The sequence below is a fragment of the Ambystoma mexicanum genome, chromosome 1q, assembly GCF_040938575.1.
Source record: "Ambystoma mexicanum isolate Mex_15411 chromosome 1q, UKY_AmexF1_1, whole genome shotgun sequence".
In the NCBI taxonomy this organism is placed as follows: Eukaryota; Metazoa; Chordata; class Amphibia; order Caudata; family Ambystomatidae; genus Ambystoma; species Ambystoma mexicanum.
Window position 1 is genome coordinate 1033809982 of NC_090922.1, and position 14144 is coordinate 1033824125.

At 43.8% G+C, this 14144-nt stretch overlaps 1 protein-coding gene across 1 annotated transcript in view; it reads right to left on the reverse strand.

The window, feature by feature from the left end:
* Window positions 1–11090, reverse strand: part of LOC138540775 (vitellogenin-A2-like) — a 111637-nt gene extending 100547 nt beyond the window's left edge. The window contains exons 1-8 of the mRNA XM_069641709.1: window positions 11051–11090; window positions 7198–7218; window positions 6337–6488; window positions 4267–4518; window positions 3762–3923; window positions 3518–3666; window positions 1543–1693; window positions 29–186 (exon numbers count right to left, since the gene is read on the reverse strand). Of these exons, the coding sequence (XP_069497810.1) occupies window positions 29–186; window positions 1543–1693; window positions 3518–3666; window positions 3762–3923; window positions 4267–4518; window positions 6337–6488; window positions 7198–7218; window positions 11051–11090 (1085 nt within the window). The remainder of the gene's footprint in view (window positions 1–28; window positions 187–1542; window positions 1694–3517; window positions 3667–3761; window positions 3924–4266; window positions 4519–6336; window positions 6489–7197; window positions 7219–11050) is intronic.
* Window positions 11091–14144: the final 3054 nt, after the last annotated feature.

Here is a 14144-nt window from a genome sequence, read left to right on the forward strand (position 1 = left end):
CATGTGTGATACTGTGAGAACAGATTACCTGTACTGAGATCTGTCTTGAAACTGCTTCCAAATAGCCTGGATATTCTCATAGGTGGCGGGGCGCAGAATCTGGACGAGCTTCAGAAATATGGCTGGTGCATCTGCGTGTACCTGTTGTTGGTTATTCTGCACTAAGTGTTGCAGGGTTTCTGCTGCCTGCAGCAAAAACATATTACAAATCATGACACGTTATACAAATGTCTTCCTTTGGTGGAGGGCACAGACGACACTGTGCAAAGGCTCATGACTACAATGATGCTGAGCGAATGAGGTCCTGGTTGTTAAATGGTTAAGGACAGAGGATGATCTTAATGGTTTTTCAGAAGAGGTCTGTTGGACATTTAGCATGTGTTGAGACAGAGCGGAGTGGGCTGATCTGTGGGATTTTCCTGAGAAATAGGCAGTTCCCTTAGCATAAAAGAGTCTAAGCATATTTGTGATATCTGTACATAACTGTTTGCTTGAATGGAAACCAGTTGAATTTTCCTAAGTCTCGGTTTGCTTGATTACCAGAGTTTCTCATGCCAATAGGCTTGCAGAGCATCTTCAGGTCTTTTGTATCGTGTGTAAGGTTTTTTTGCTCTGAGAGTCCTAGGACATTTACAAAGTTGTAATCCCTGTTGGACCCCATGAAGTACATTGCTTTTTCTTGGGAATTGATGTGGGGCAGCCACACAGCAGATTTATTTGGTAATTTATGTCGTCATTACTATGGTTATTTGTGGTTCTAGAGGGAGATATACCAGTCTACCAATTGGCAATGTTTGGAGGAGAGTGGTCAACGTTTTGCAGTCAGATGTGACTTGTCATAAAGCTTTCCAGAAAATCAAAAATAGATTGGAACATTACTCCCCTTCATGGTGAAACTAAACTCGGATAACAAGGGTGCGCACACACAGATCGGACTCTCTACTAATGTTCCTTTTCCCGCTAGTCATGTCTGCTGCATGTAGAGTGGTGGCCAGTAAGGGTGATCTGTTTTTCTGATCCCTTCAGTAGAGTATTGAGCATTTTTGTAACTTGTATTGAGATACTCCCAATTGAAACTATTATTCAAATAAAAAATATTAAATGATTGCGCATATGATGCACTGCTCTATATTGTAGAATATATAGAATCATTATTGAGATAATAAAATGGGCCTCCAATGCAAACTGAAACCACTCAACGACATGACTAAACCAGAGTAGATCTGCATTCATGATCTGATAAGTTTGGAAGGAATCATATCAAAGGAATGAGCAACTGGATCTTTACAATAAGGCAATTCTATGTGGTCGCTTAGGGCAACACCCTAAGGGCAAAAGCTAGGGAAGCCATATCATTCTCAAACCCCCAAATAGGGTCCATTTACCAGGCAAGTGGTGCCAACATGCTATTCATCTGAATCAGTATAAATGCTCTCATCCACCCTGTGCAAATCTGACTATGCATTGTGTTAACTTCAAAAGGAAACCTATGCGTGCCACACTAGAGTTAATGTGCACAACAATGTTTTGTGCATGGCCCACCTGTGTCTCAGGACTCCTGGTCTTCAGCAAGTGAAAGGGCATCTGAAGAATTTCAGAAGCAAATTGGTATTGGAGGCCTCCCCGGTTCTGCAGCTCTGTCTGTGGGGTGCTGACTCGATTGCTTTTGGTCTCAACAAAGGTGAGCACTTGTCTGTAAAGAAAGAGAGCAAATATGCATGAAATCCCCAACAATTGTATTTATTTACATTTTTCTAACTCGAGTATGGGCTATGTGTGTCAATTTGGTCCATTTTCATCTACATCCATGCAATTTTATATTCTCCTTGGATTCATAAGGTCCTCTTTCAGCACACCAGTGACTCCATCACCAACATATAAATGTGCTGGTGCAAGGTCACTTTCTATTTCTACTGGTCTTGTTCATATTTTGGAATTATTTCATTAAACTTGAAGTCACACCCTACTCTTCCTGACCTCTGGGGGCTGTAGGCAGAGCAATAACGTAACTTTTTAATCCACTGAGCATGTGTTACAAAACAATACAGGGCAGAATTCTAGCAAATTAAAATCTTCATCCTCAATGTAGATTATATCACCAGAAAACCAGGGAAAAATGCATCATCCCCACCTCTGAACACAAGCCCACAGCATAGCTCAGATTAGCATGCCAATGCTTTCACAAACAATTAGCCATGATGTATGTTCTCTGAGAGTGCGTGTTAGCTAATTACATAACCTGGGTTTCCATGCGGCGCTCTCTGTGCCTCGAATGTCCTAGAGCCTATCCTTTAAAGGTCATGGAGCCCAGAATAAACTTCTCTCTGGGTTCCACCCAAGTCCAAAGTGTCAACCTGTAGCTTCCGTTTGAGGGAGAGCCAAGATGAAGTACTCTTAAAACAACGCACCCATCTTTGAGAAACTAATGTTCCGAATGTGGAGGCAGTTGAATTGACATAGAAGGTGGCAAAGTGGGAATCCTCCTATTTTCCATGATTAATCGAGCGATAGTATGCTAGAATCTCAGTAGGGTTGCTGACAGGCAACGACAGTCTACATGAGATATCACCAAAATTTGAGAACAAAAAACAATTCTAAAATCTGCAAAAGTAAAATAGTAAAAAAAAAATGTCCTCATGTGTAGATGGAATTGGCTGCAATAAACAGTGTAGCAACATGGTTCTACTGACTCAGATTTGAACCAAAATCGATAACCTAATTAATTGATTACTGAAGTTGGAATTACCTGCCATTCAGCTTGGAAAGTGCTGCCATACAGGAACACATTTCTGTCATAGAGTGGAACTCTGGGCTGAGTTACAAACATGATGGCAATGGGCGACATGGAATTGTTAGTGTTACATGTCTGGGCATGTTTTACAGTTACATGGAAAAGCGTGTGAAGATGAGGATACAATAGGGGCTTCTTGCTCAGTGAAATGACAAAATACCCACCACATAGACACACAAACCAAGGAACCAAAAGCAGTTGTGATCTTCGGTAGTAGCTGCATGTCTAATTATGTCCAAAGTTGTATGATAATACAAACATAAAGACTCAATGTAATACGAACATTCTCTGGAACAGAGCAACCGTCCCCCGCCGGAGATCGCAGGATAGAAGGTAAGTCGGGTGGGGTGGGAGGTGGGAGGAGGGAGGAAAAAAAACTTTCTTACCTGAATCCCCGGCGGGGGACGAAGGAAGCCTCCAGCCATGGGGAGGCTCGGAGCGGGGATTGCCTGGCTGAGGGGCTGCCACGCCCCTCGCCGGGAATAGAGTAGCCGGCACGCACGGCGTAAAAGGGAATACCATGTGGTATGGCTCGCAAATGAGCCAATCACCATGCAGTATTCCCGTTGCGCCGCGCGTGCCGGGTGCGTATAATTCAAGAGGGATTTCCAAAAAAACATCATTTACTCAGATGGAAGTTGACTTGTTATATAATACGGACCTTGAATAATAGTCACATACATATTAGGTTGGGGTACATGCCTTATTCATATGAAAGAGACCCACCTGGCTTCCATCACCCCAGCCCCACAGAGTTCATAGAATGGGGAGAACTGATACACCTGCCGTGCGGTAGCTTCAGTGATTAGAGCACCACCGTCTCTGTGCTTCATTTTGTAGGTGTATGTAGCTGCCCGTCTTAGGTTCTTTGCAGTCTAAATATGCAAGAATAGGTAGAAAGTCATTACTGTGAGTGGTTGCATTGCATGCAAGTCTCTATTTTATTTACAGAGATTTAATGTGGTCATACCTGCTGACAAGCAGCACATTTCTCCATGTAGGCCATGCCGATGTTCTTCACCACTTTATCCTGGCAGTTGTTCAGATCCCTGGATTTAATGACAATGATTAGAACCGCCCTCTTGTCCTCCTGGATGACATACCTTGTGTGGCAGACACCCGTGATACCAGTCTGTTGACACCAACATAGGAAGAGTTAAACTTTATATTTGCTTACTTTTTCTTTTGGGTACCAATCCCCTATAGAACACACAAAGGTTGTATTGACATGTACGAACTGTGAAGCATTTAATGCCTGCAAGTGGAAAGCAGTGTGTTACAGCCCAAGAGCCTTACTTGAAATAAGCAGAGGGTTAGTTGCTGTATGAGGTGCAGAGCATGTGCATTTTGGATAAGGGATTTCATTGCTAAAAGGGAACGGGTTTAAGAGAATATAAAACCTTGCTTGTATGCTGCATAACTGGTGAGAGAGCACCTTTGTTTTAAACTATGCCTTGTTAATAATTGAAACCAACCTCCTGTAGGTCATAGACGTTTTGGGTCTTCTTCATGGTGACCTGCAGCAAGTTCAAGATCCCTCGGTAGATGTTGACCACAGTTTCAGAGACCGCGTCTGAGGCATATATGTTCCTGACGTGTCCATTGCTGTACTCAAACTTCACAGGTCGGCTAAGCTGAGCTGCGAGTGCCTGTGTGAGCTTTGATGATCTGGTGAACGGATCCTTGGGCCAGATTCCATTGTACTCCTTGATTTCCGGAGATATGATCTGGAAAAATACATAACTTTGCTTAATGTTTCACGTATAACCATGAACATGAAGACACTGGAATCAGGAAGGTAGATACCCTGCAAATACACCAATGTGGGGATTGTTAATGTTCAGCTTCAGACACACAGGACATGCCTTTGGTATAAAGTGTGTTAATTCCATAAGAGTATTTAGTTCCTGTTTACAGAACTTTTATAATTGAGATGCATATATATTGGCATCAAATAAACACATTTAACTGATCATTTGTAGATACATTATTAAATCCAACTGAATTCTCTATCCATTATTATAATTATACACCTCATTCCATGTCAGAGCTTGAGTTAGTCACTGATGATGTAGCAACAGTGATGCAAACTACTGCATCTGAATGTAAGACATGTAATGGCTTCTGGAAGAGGGATTAAGTGGCAGGACTGAAGCCAACGATTTGCAACGACATGTCAATTAAATCCTCACACATCATTATGATACCAAAAATGTATTACAAGGAATATCTCTACATGTTCTATGTAGTTGTATTTTAAAATATTGCTGTGTTCAACCATCCTGATTGCTGGGTGGCTTGGCAGTTCTTATAAACATCTCCTCTGTAAGCTTTGCTGAACCCTAATCTGATCAGGGTGGATTATTTCCTAACCAGTGGTGAAGTATTATGGGAATTATAGTCACAACATATGGAGCGCAAAATGTTGTAGACGCTTAACTGTTGAGTAGGATTTTTTCTTCAATCTTTTCATTGGTCTCAGGCTCTCCCTTGTTTTCTGTATGAGTGTGCTGTAGGCTTGTTCAGTGGTCGAGGGAATGTATGGGGGTCTGGTTGCCCCCTGAGAAGCATGCCAAGGCACTCTCCAGTCAGAACTGATAAAGCACAGACCCAGATTTAGTACACACTTAGGAGACAATTGGAATCTCTCCCTTTGTTGAGCACAAGATGGACTTACTCAGGTGGAGAGGAGTAGCTCCCCCAAAGTCAAGATGTGGATCGAATTGCCTGAGTTCAGTAATCCGACCAACCTTCGAGTCTTTAAGGCAGTCTATAGGTGCCAGCATCACCAAAATCTGAAGTGTATTCGAAAATATAAATATATTACACTCTTCTAAAGATGTGTTGAAACACAAGACACACAATATGATTATATTAAAAAAAAGGATAGATGTGCCATTGGAACATGAACAAGGAGTTCCACTATACCTATGGAATGTATATTTATACAGCGCATGATCAAATCCTCTTTCTTTAGTTTCACGCAATAAAGACTGATCTGTTCCCGAAATAGCAGATTTTCCCAAAACCAGATGTACTATTTATTGTTTCACCAAAAATATTTTTAAATTCATGTTTTCCTCTTCATGTTTTGTATCATAATAACATGACAAAACACCCTATTCTCCCAAAAATAGTTTATATTGTGGTGTACCGATGGAAATCTCTCAAACTGTTTCTCTGAAGACCCTCTGCCCAGCTGTGCTTTGCCAAAGTGATTCCAAAAGAGTGCCATTATTCGATAGTGAATCAAATATTTCATTAATCATAAATCATGTTTGAGTCGGAGGTCAATGAAGCATCATTTCACCAAAGAAGACATTTTTGGGAGATGCTTAGTGTGAAGCTAAATAAGAATAACTTAAACAAAATAATTATAATACAATATAATATAATATAATTGAATTATAATTAATAGAAACATAATTTCTGCTGGCAACTGTTCACAGAGCCTCCACACTTGCCTTACTTTCATACAAACATGCTTTGACTTGTGGGGAACATATTTTATTTGAACACCATGCATTTCACCTGGCGTTCCTCACCTTGAGGAGATAAGACTTCTGTGCAAACCCGCTGATCTCCACCTTGCAGTTGATTTTCACCCCAGCTCTGGCCAGGCCGCTTTCGGGGAGTCCATTCAGAATCAGGGCCTCGTAGTTGTACTGATAGGTTTTGCTTTCACTGAGGACAGGTTCTGGAGGTTGGACAGAGGAACAAATACTGATGTGACCCGTTCACCTGGCATTGATCATCAACTGGGAGGAGGGACCTGGGCGAAGGAGACGAACACTCATCTCCCACGCTCAAGCACTGCATATGCAGACAACTATGCCACTTACACATCAAACATGGTATGGGAGGATAGCTCAGGGGCAAGGTGCTGGTCTTGGAAGCAAGACGACAAGGAGCAAAAGATCGATCCCCGGGGCTGCACTTGGAAACCTCTGGGTATGAAGCACTTTATAAATAACCTATCATATCATATCACTTTGAAAATCCTTTTCTTTTGACACCAAATTGCAAAATTGCAGTTCCCCACACCTTTACAACAATTTACATGCCAAAGCCCTGACTAGTGCATCCTAGAAGCATGGCCCCACCAGGCTCCCACCTGGGGACAAATGCCTTTATGTGGCACCTAGACCACCCAAGAACAGGCCCACACACAGAGCTCAGCCCCCGATCTGCACGCACAAACACATCAGCAAAGCTATCTTACAATTTCCCTCTCTTCCCACTAACCTAACCCATCCTCCTTTTTCAGATCTGCCATACCTGGAGACCATAAATATGGCAGCAGGGTGTGGTATAAATCCCAGTAACATAACATACCATAACATAACATATTCAATGACACCACAAACAATTGTACTTTGTGCACTTATATTCGAAGAAGTACTTACCATAGTTGTACTGCTCGCTGCCTGTGGGGGGAGAGAACAAAGAGAAATTAAATGAAATAATATTTTATTTATATCACACTCGTACACAAGTGTTTCAGAGCGCGACCAGGCAAAGGGAGGGGAACAGGGGAGAACAAAAATAACGATCTTACTAGGCCCCGTGACATTGAGAACGCCAAGTGCATGGGGAAGGAAAGGGGGAAAGTGCATGGAAAGGGGAGAAGTTGAAAGTTTGGAGCAGAGGAGAGAACAGAATAAATAATAAAATGTTAAATAAAATGAATAAATAAAGGCAATAAACAGTGGTAGCGCAGCCAGCAAGTGGCAAAGTGCTAGGTTAGTCAGATAGGGTGTATCTGATAAGTGAAGAAGAAAAGTGGGTGGGGACTGTATGGGTACAGATACAGACCCCACTGCAAGGGGTGGCTTGGAGACAGTGCAGGAAGGTGGCAGGGTGAGCAGGTACCTGAGCCTGAAGGATAGAGGTTGGCCAGGTGCACGGTGCCGAGAGAGAGAAAGCAGATCAGCAGGGGAGAAGAGGGGTAAAGGCAGAAGCAAAGAGGAAGGTCTTGAGGTGCTTCTGGAACTGCAGGTGGCTCTCCTCAAGTTTCAGGGAGGCAGGGAGGCTGTTCTAAAGGGAGGCCCCAGCCGAAGACAGAGGTCTACCCCCAGCTTTTTTCTTTGAAAAAGGACTGACCCTGAGGGAGTTAGAAGTAGAGGAGCAAAGGGCTCGAGAGGGGAGGTATTTACTGAGGGATAGTTGAAGGCACTTTGGACCCAGGACCCAGAAAGCCTGGTGGACAATGCAGGGGGTGTGGGGCCAAGGACAAGTCTCACAGTCCTGTTCTGGATTAGTTGTAAAGGGCGGAGGGTGGAGGCAGGTAGATTTAGAAAGAGGCTGTTACAATAGTCCAACCTAGAGAGAACCAGAGCATGGGAGACAGTGAGCTTCCGAGAGAAGGAGAGAAAAGGCAGAGTAACTCTAAGGAGGTGCAGTAAGAAGTTTGACTTTTTAGAGATGTCAGGTATGTGTACGGAGAAGAAAAGTGTGGAGTCAAAGATGACCCTGAGGTTCTTAGCCTCGCAGGTAGGGGTAGGAGGAGGGCTAAGGGAGGCCGGCCAGAGAGAGAGGGGAAAGGACGGTGAAGGTGAACCAATAAGGAGGATTTCAGTCTTGTTGGCATTTAGACAAAGATCGTTGGCAGCACACATATTTTGAATGGTGATTAGGCAATCAGAGTTGAGTGTCATCAGAATAGCACTGGAAATTTGAGCAGAAAATGGAAATGCAGTAGGCGAGAGTTGCCAGGTTTTGGTTGAAAAGCCAGAGCGAGAGGTTAGACCCCTGGGGAACACCACAGGTGGAAAGGGAGATAGAAGATAGGAAGGACCCAAGTTGTACCTGGAAGGGTCGATCAGAGAGGAAATAGGTCAGCCAGGCCAGAGCCTGATCGGTGTACCCAGGTTGTCACAGAGACGATTGAGCAGGGTTGCATGGTTGAATGGATCGAAAGCAGAGGAGAGTAGGATGAGGACAGAGGGAATGTTAGAGTCAAGGTTGGAGAGCAGATATTCACAGATGTTCAGGAGAGCAGTTTTCGTGCTTCTGGCAGCTCTGAAGCCAGATTGGTGGTCATGGAGAGAGCCAACAGAATCGGAATGAAGTTTAAGCTGAGAGATGGCTAGCTTTTCCAGGAGCTTACTCAAAAAGGGAGTAATGGAAATTGGGTGATAGTCGGACAAGAAGGATCAGCTGTGGGTCACTTGAGGATAGAATGCACAAACGAGTGCTTCAGAGGACAGCGGAAAGATCTAGAGGCAAAGGAAAGGTTGCAGAAATTGGCAAGGGCCAGAGCAAGGGTATCAATGTGGTCCTCTATGGTTTTAGAGGAACAGGGATGGACCTGTTTTGATGAGGCTTTCATAGATCGGACTTGTCTAGCGACCTCATCAGGGGAGAAAAGAGGAAAGGAGGAGAAAGAGGAAGGGAGGGTAGCTGAAGGAGGGTCAGCAAGCAGAGAAGGAGAGGGGAGAGGAAGGGAGCGGAGGAGAGGACAAGATGTCCTGCGTTTTAGAGATAAAGTGAGAGGCAAGTGCATTGCAAAGAGCCTGGGAGGAAAGAGGAGGTGTGGAGAATGCAGCAGGTTGGCCAGCTCCTTAACGATTTTAAAGAGTTCGGCCAAGGTGTTAGATGCTGCAGAGATGCAGGCTTGAATGTGGACTCTCTTCTTGATGCGGACAGACAGGCGGCAGGCCAGTTTGTCACAAGATGAACAAGAAGCCCTCCATTTTCTCTCAGCCACCCTACAATTACATTTAAGTGTAGCAGGGTCAGAGTCAGACCAAGAATTGCACTTGGCTTTGGACTTCAAACAGATCCTCATGACAGGGGCAAGAGCATCAAGAGTAGCAGAAATAGAGGAGTAGAGCAGAGACAGGGCTGTGTCAGGGTGTGAGTCAGCCCGGTGTGGAGGAGGGGCGGAGTAGGTTGCAGCGAAAGCCTCGACTAACACACGCTTCATGGGCCGGATGTCCGAGAAGGTAGGTGGCAAATTTGGGGTAGACTTGGCTTGAGGGGAGGAGATGGAAAAATGAGAGGAGAGGAGGCAGTGATCAATCCAGGAGAGAGGAGTGGTGAGGTGAGTAGAGAGAGGGAGGCCAGAGGAGATCAAGACATCAAGTGTGTGACCAGCAGAGTGAGTCGGGCCAGAGGGGAGGGTAGAGAGGTAGAGTGAATTGCAGATGTCATGAAAGAGCGCAGATGAAGAACTGGGATAATCAAGATGGATGTTGAGGTCACCAAGGAGGAGGAGTGGACTGGTTGAGGCCAGGAGGGAGGAGGAGAGTTATGACCATTCAGAGAGAAAATAGGTGATTTGACCAGGGGGCCGGTGGAGAGCAGCAACAGTAAGAGAGAGGCTAGGAGAGAGAGTCTGCAGACAAGACATTCGAAAGAGGAGTAAGTCTGAGTGGGGATGATAGAGGCAGAAATCCACTCAGGGAAGATTAGGGCTACACCCCCTCTGGGCCGGGTGGAGATGGGGGTGGAGAGGATCTTGTAGCCATCATGGAGGAGAGTGTCAAAGCTCGTGACTGAGGCAAGATGAAGAAGGTTGCCAGCCTGAAAGACCTTCCGGGGAGAGTAGTGGAGGGAGCTTGAGATTGGGCAGAGGAGGAAGGAAAAGAGGGCAAGGTAGCCAAGGAAGGAGAGTAGAGGACAGTTGGAGATGAGAGGAAGTTGATGAGGTGAGGGAACCGCTTATCAAAGAGGAGGAGATTGGCCTGAGGGCCTTGCACCATGACAGTGCCATTTAGGTAGACATTGATGATGACTCTGGAGGAGTCAAAGGAATCCATGAGGACTTCCCAGCAGGTGCCACCATTAATGGGAGAGGAGGACACAGGACAGAGCACCAAGATCATATGAGGGGTCCAGAGATCTGGCAAAGGAATGACAAAGAGGATTTCATTGAGGGTGTGTCTGGAAGAGGCGCTGGAATATGTATCAGCGATGGGGAGACCTGGGTTGGAGGCCAAGATATACTTTTTAAATTTCCTCTTACCAGTCTTAGTGAGAAGGGAAGGATAGTTGATAGAGAAGCAGTTGGATTAGATAGGAGAACAGATAGCGCCATGGGCAAGTAGAGAGAGGAGGCAGTGGGAGCAATATGCAAGTACAGCGGTATGGAACAGTCACTAGTCTAGCAGGTTACAATTGAGGGCCAAAGTAAAATGAAAAACACACCCAAATTTGACTTGCCAAATCACGAGAAATACCCAATAAGTCTACTATGTGAACTCCTCAGTCAAATACAAAGGGCAGAAACTTTAGAGAAAAGAAGAGCCAACTTACCCACAAGGGTAAGCAGAAGTGCTAGTATGATTCCCCTCATGGTGGCGGCGAATGCCGTCCAGGGGATGTGCTGCATCTTTTATAGTGGAAGAAGGGCAACTTGCATTCGTTATTTTGGCAAGTGCTAAATTTCTTATCAGGATGTGCAAATATTGTCTTATCTGCGATGGTATCCACGTTGATAAAACTAAGAGAGGACTTTGTTGCATTATTTTACATTAAATCTGCTCTATTTTATGGAAAAGTAGTAACCGTGTTTTTGGCAGGTTCGACTGCAGCCGCAGGACAGGTCGTGATAACTTTGCTCTGGTCATTCTGACTCAGCCTGAGAGATCCTATCACCCTGGGATGATTCCAGGGAATTGTGCAAATGTGTGCCAGGCCATCCAAGAACCAAGCGTTATTCCCAGGTCAGCGATTTTACATGGGTCCTTTCAAGGACCTTAAGTTATTCTGTAAGCACGAGTAGAGTATTTATCGGCAGCAGCAGTTAACAAAATGGCAACTTTGTGTAGGATTTAACTTAACAATATGTTCAAGATGCAATAACTCAATAGACAACAAAGAAAAACCTAGAAAACAGCAGCAACAACTGTGCACAAGAATGTATACATCTTTATATAAAGACTGAAGAGAAACTCTTATAGTCGTTAGTTTCCTTATTAAGCAGCAATATGGTTTACTGTGGGTATCAGATAAAGCGCAGAACTAACTCCACGGGGCAACAATATGATAAAACATGTATTCTAGCTTCTCCGACATGGGTGTTGACCTTAGAGTAGTATAGTGTGCGTGTGTATGTGTGCGTACGTGTTTGTGTGTGTGTTGGGGGTTGATATGAAGTCGGGCCCGAATGCACAAACGTACTGGAGAGATTGGGCAGGGACATACATTTCAGGAGGTGTACGGATTTAACATCTTTTTGTTGAATTTCACGCACATACTATTTGAAGCACAAAGAAATTAAATGGCATGTCAGGAATCATCAGATCACTAAATAGAAAGCCTAGTGTTGTTTGTTCCAATAACTACTTAGCTCTGTTGAAAAGCCACCCTGCGTTCTCTCTGGATGCTTATTTCCTATCCTGGGCCATGAGCTAACCTAATGCTGCGCCTTCATATATCAATTTCCCAGCTCCACATACAAACATATGCAGTAATTCAAGTATGTGCATTCATTGTATTAGGACCGACAGATTCATAATAATCTAATAGCTTCATCGTCACATGTTCCCTGCAGCCATTAAGTACATTTAACTTCCAGCTATTATTTGCACCACCATATATTGATCCATGTGACAGTTATGATTCTTCACACAAATGTGCAGCTGACATTTTCAGCACAAACAAAACATTGCGTGTTGTCTTGTAGAAGAAAAATACAGCTGGGTGAAATGAGGAGCCATGAGAATATAGGTGTTATGTGTGAAAGGAGCGCAGACTAAAAAGCAAAGAACTGTACTTATTTAAGAAGAATAGGGCTTATGTACTGTACACTGGCCTGCTGTAGTTTGAGAGGTTCATTTTGAATTGCATCTATGCATGCTGGTAAAATGGAGGTCCTCTTTGGCACAGAGGAGATTTTACCCACACGCTTGCTAGATGCAGACTCAGCTTTTGTTTATGAAAGTTCACACACGCAGCCAATGTCAAGCTCAGTGCAAGCTAACCTGACCTCAAACAGAATGATGATAAGAGTGTTGGACTTTATTTAGAAAGCGAAAGCGCGGCTGTTCTGGCATCTTTAGGAGATGTCGGTAGTTACTCCGGCGAGTCCAGAGTTTGATCGCTTTGTGAAAACCTCTATGATGACACCATCTATTCTTTTCTCGAACATACAGGATGCAATGGATTTGAAAGTCTGTGTACGTTTCTGCACTGGGGTGGAGGGTAATGCATGATCAGGATTGTAAATTGTGAATTGTCATGGGTGTTTGTGTGTTCCTGTGTTAAGTTGCTAATAAAAAAGTTATCAAACCAATTTCACCAAGATTTGAGTCTTCCTTCAGCAGTATTTTAGGCATCCACCATTGGCATGTTTCATTCTTAATACATTTCACCAACCTCTTCAAAGGCACTACTTATTTTTTGGTGAATTTCTTTTCTTTTGCTGTTGTTTTATAATGTACCAAATAACAACAATGTGTTTCAAAGTGCAAGAAGGAAAAGGCGTGTGGTGTGGAGGTGGATAATAAAATGGAAAGAATCCTTTGGAAGTGGGGAATGTGATACTCAATCAGAATACAACTCAAGTCAAGTACAACATTATTTATTAAGAGGCCAAATACAGCATAAATGCAACCTACTCAGATCATAGGTGCAGTGAGAAGGTTTGACGGCATCTGTGACCGGTGCACCAGACTGAAGTTCTGAGAAGGTTTTTTTTAAACAGGAAGGGCATGGAATACAGGACAATTCTAGGGTACAGTTGTCATTGTAAAGTAATCAGAATACTCTTGAATCTGTGACAGCTAGGTTCCGTTCTAAGGGCTTATGATAGATCTTTGCAGTTATTATGTGTGTTTACCTTAACGCTTCTTTCAGCATGTAGCTGTCTCTTGATCCTAGACAGTTCACTCCTGGCTTCCAATAGCTCCTGCTTTTAGGGTTGGGCTTAAGAAGGTATTTTCAGTTCTTAAAACCTTATTATAGAAGTCCTGGTGGGTCACATGTTGAACGTTGATAAGAATTTGGTATTATATTGGGAGCCAGTGTAGGGTCCTGAGACCAAGGGTGATGGAATCATGAATTCTGAAGACCAGTAGCATTCCTACTGCTTGCTTTTTTGAGTGGACTTAGTCGGTCACTTTGGAATTTGTTGAGGCCTTTATACACACTGTTACAGTAATACAGATTTGATATGGCCAGAGCTCTGGTCAGCTTGATTGTCTGTGCCATCTGAAGATAAGGCGTGAGTTTTGGAAACATGTGGAGTTTAAATGTGCCTTGAAGGAAACCTCATCAGCTTGGGGGTGGTGAATGACATGTCAGAATCAAAAATGATGTCAATGGTTTTAAGGTTCTTAGATGGGTCCGCAGGAACTATAGCCATGTGTACCCCATCAGGGGGGTAACAAAAAGGAGGATTTCCATT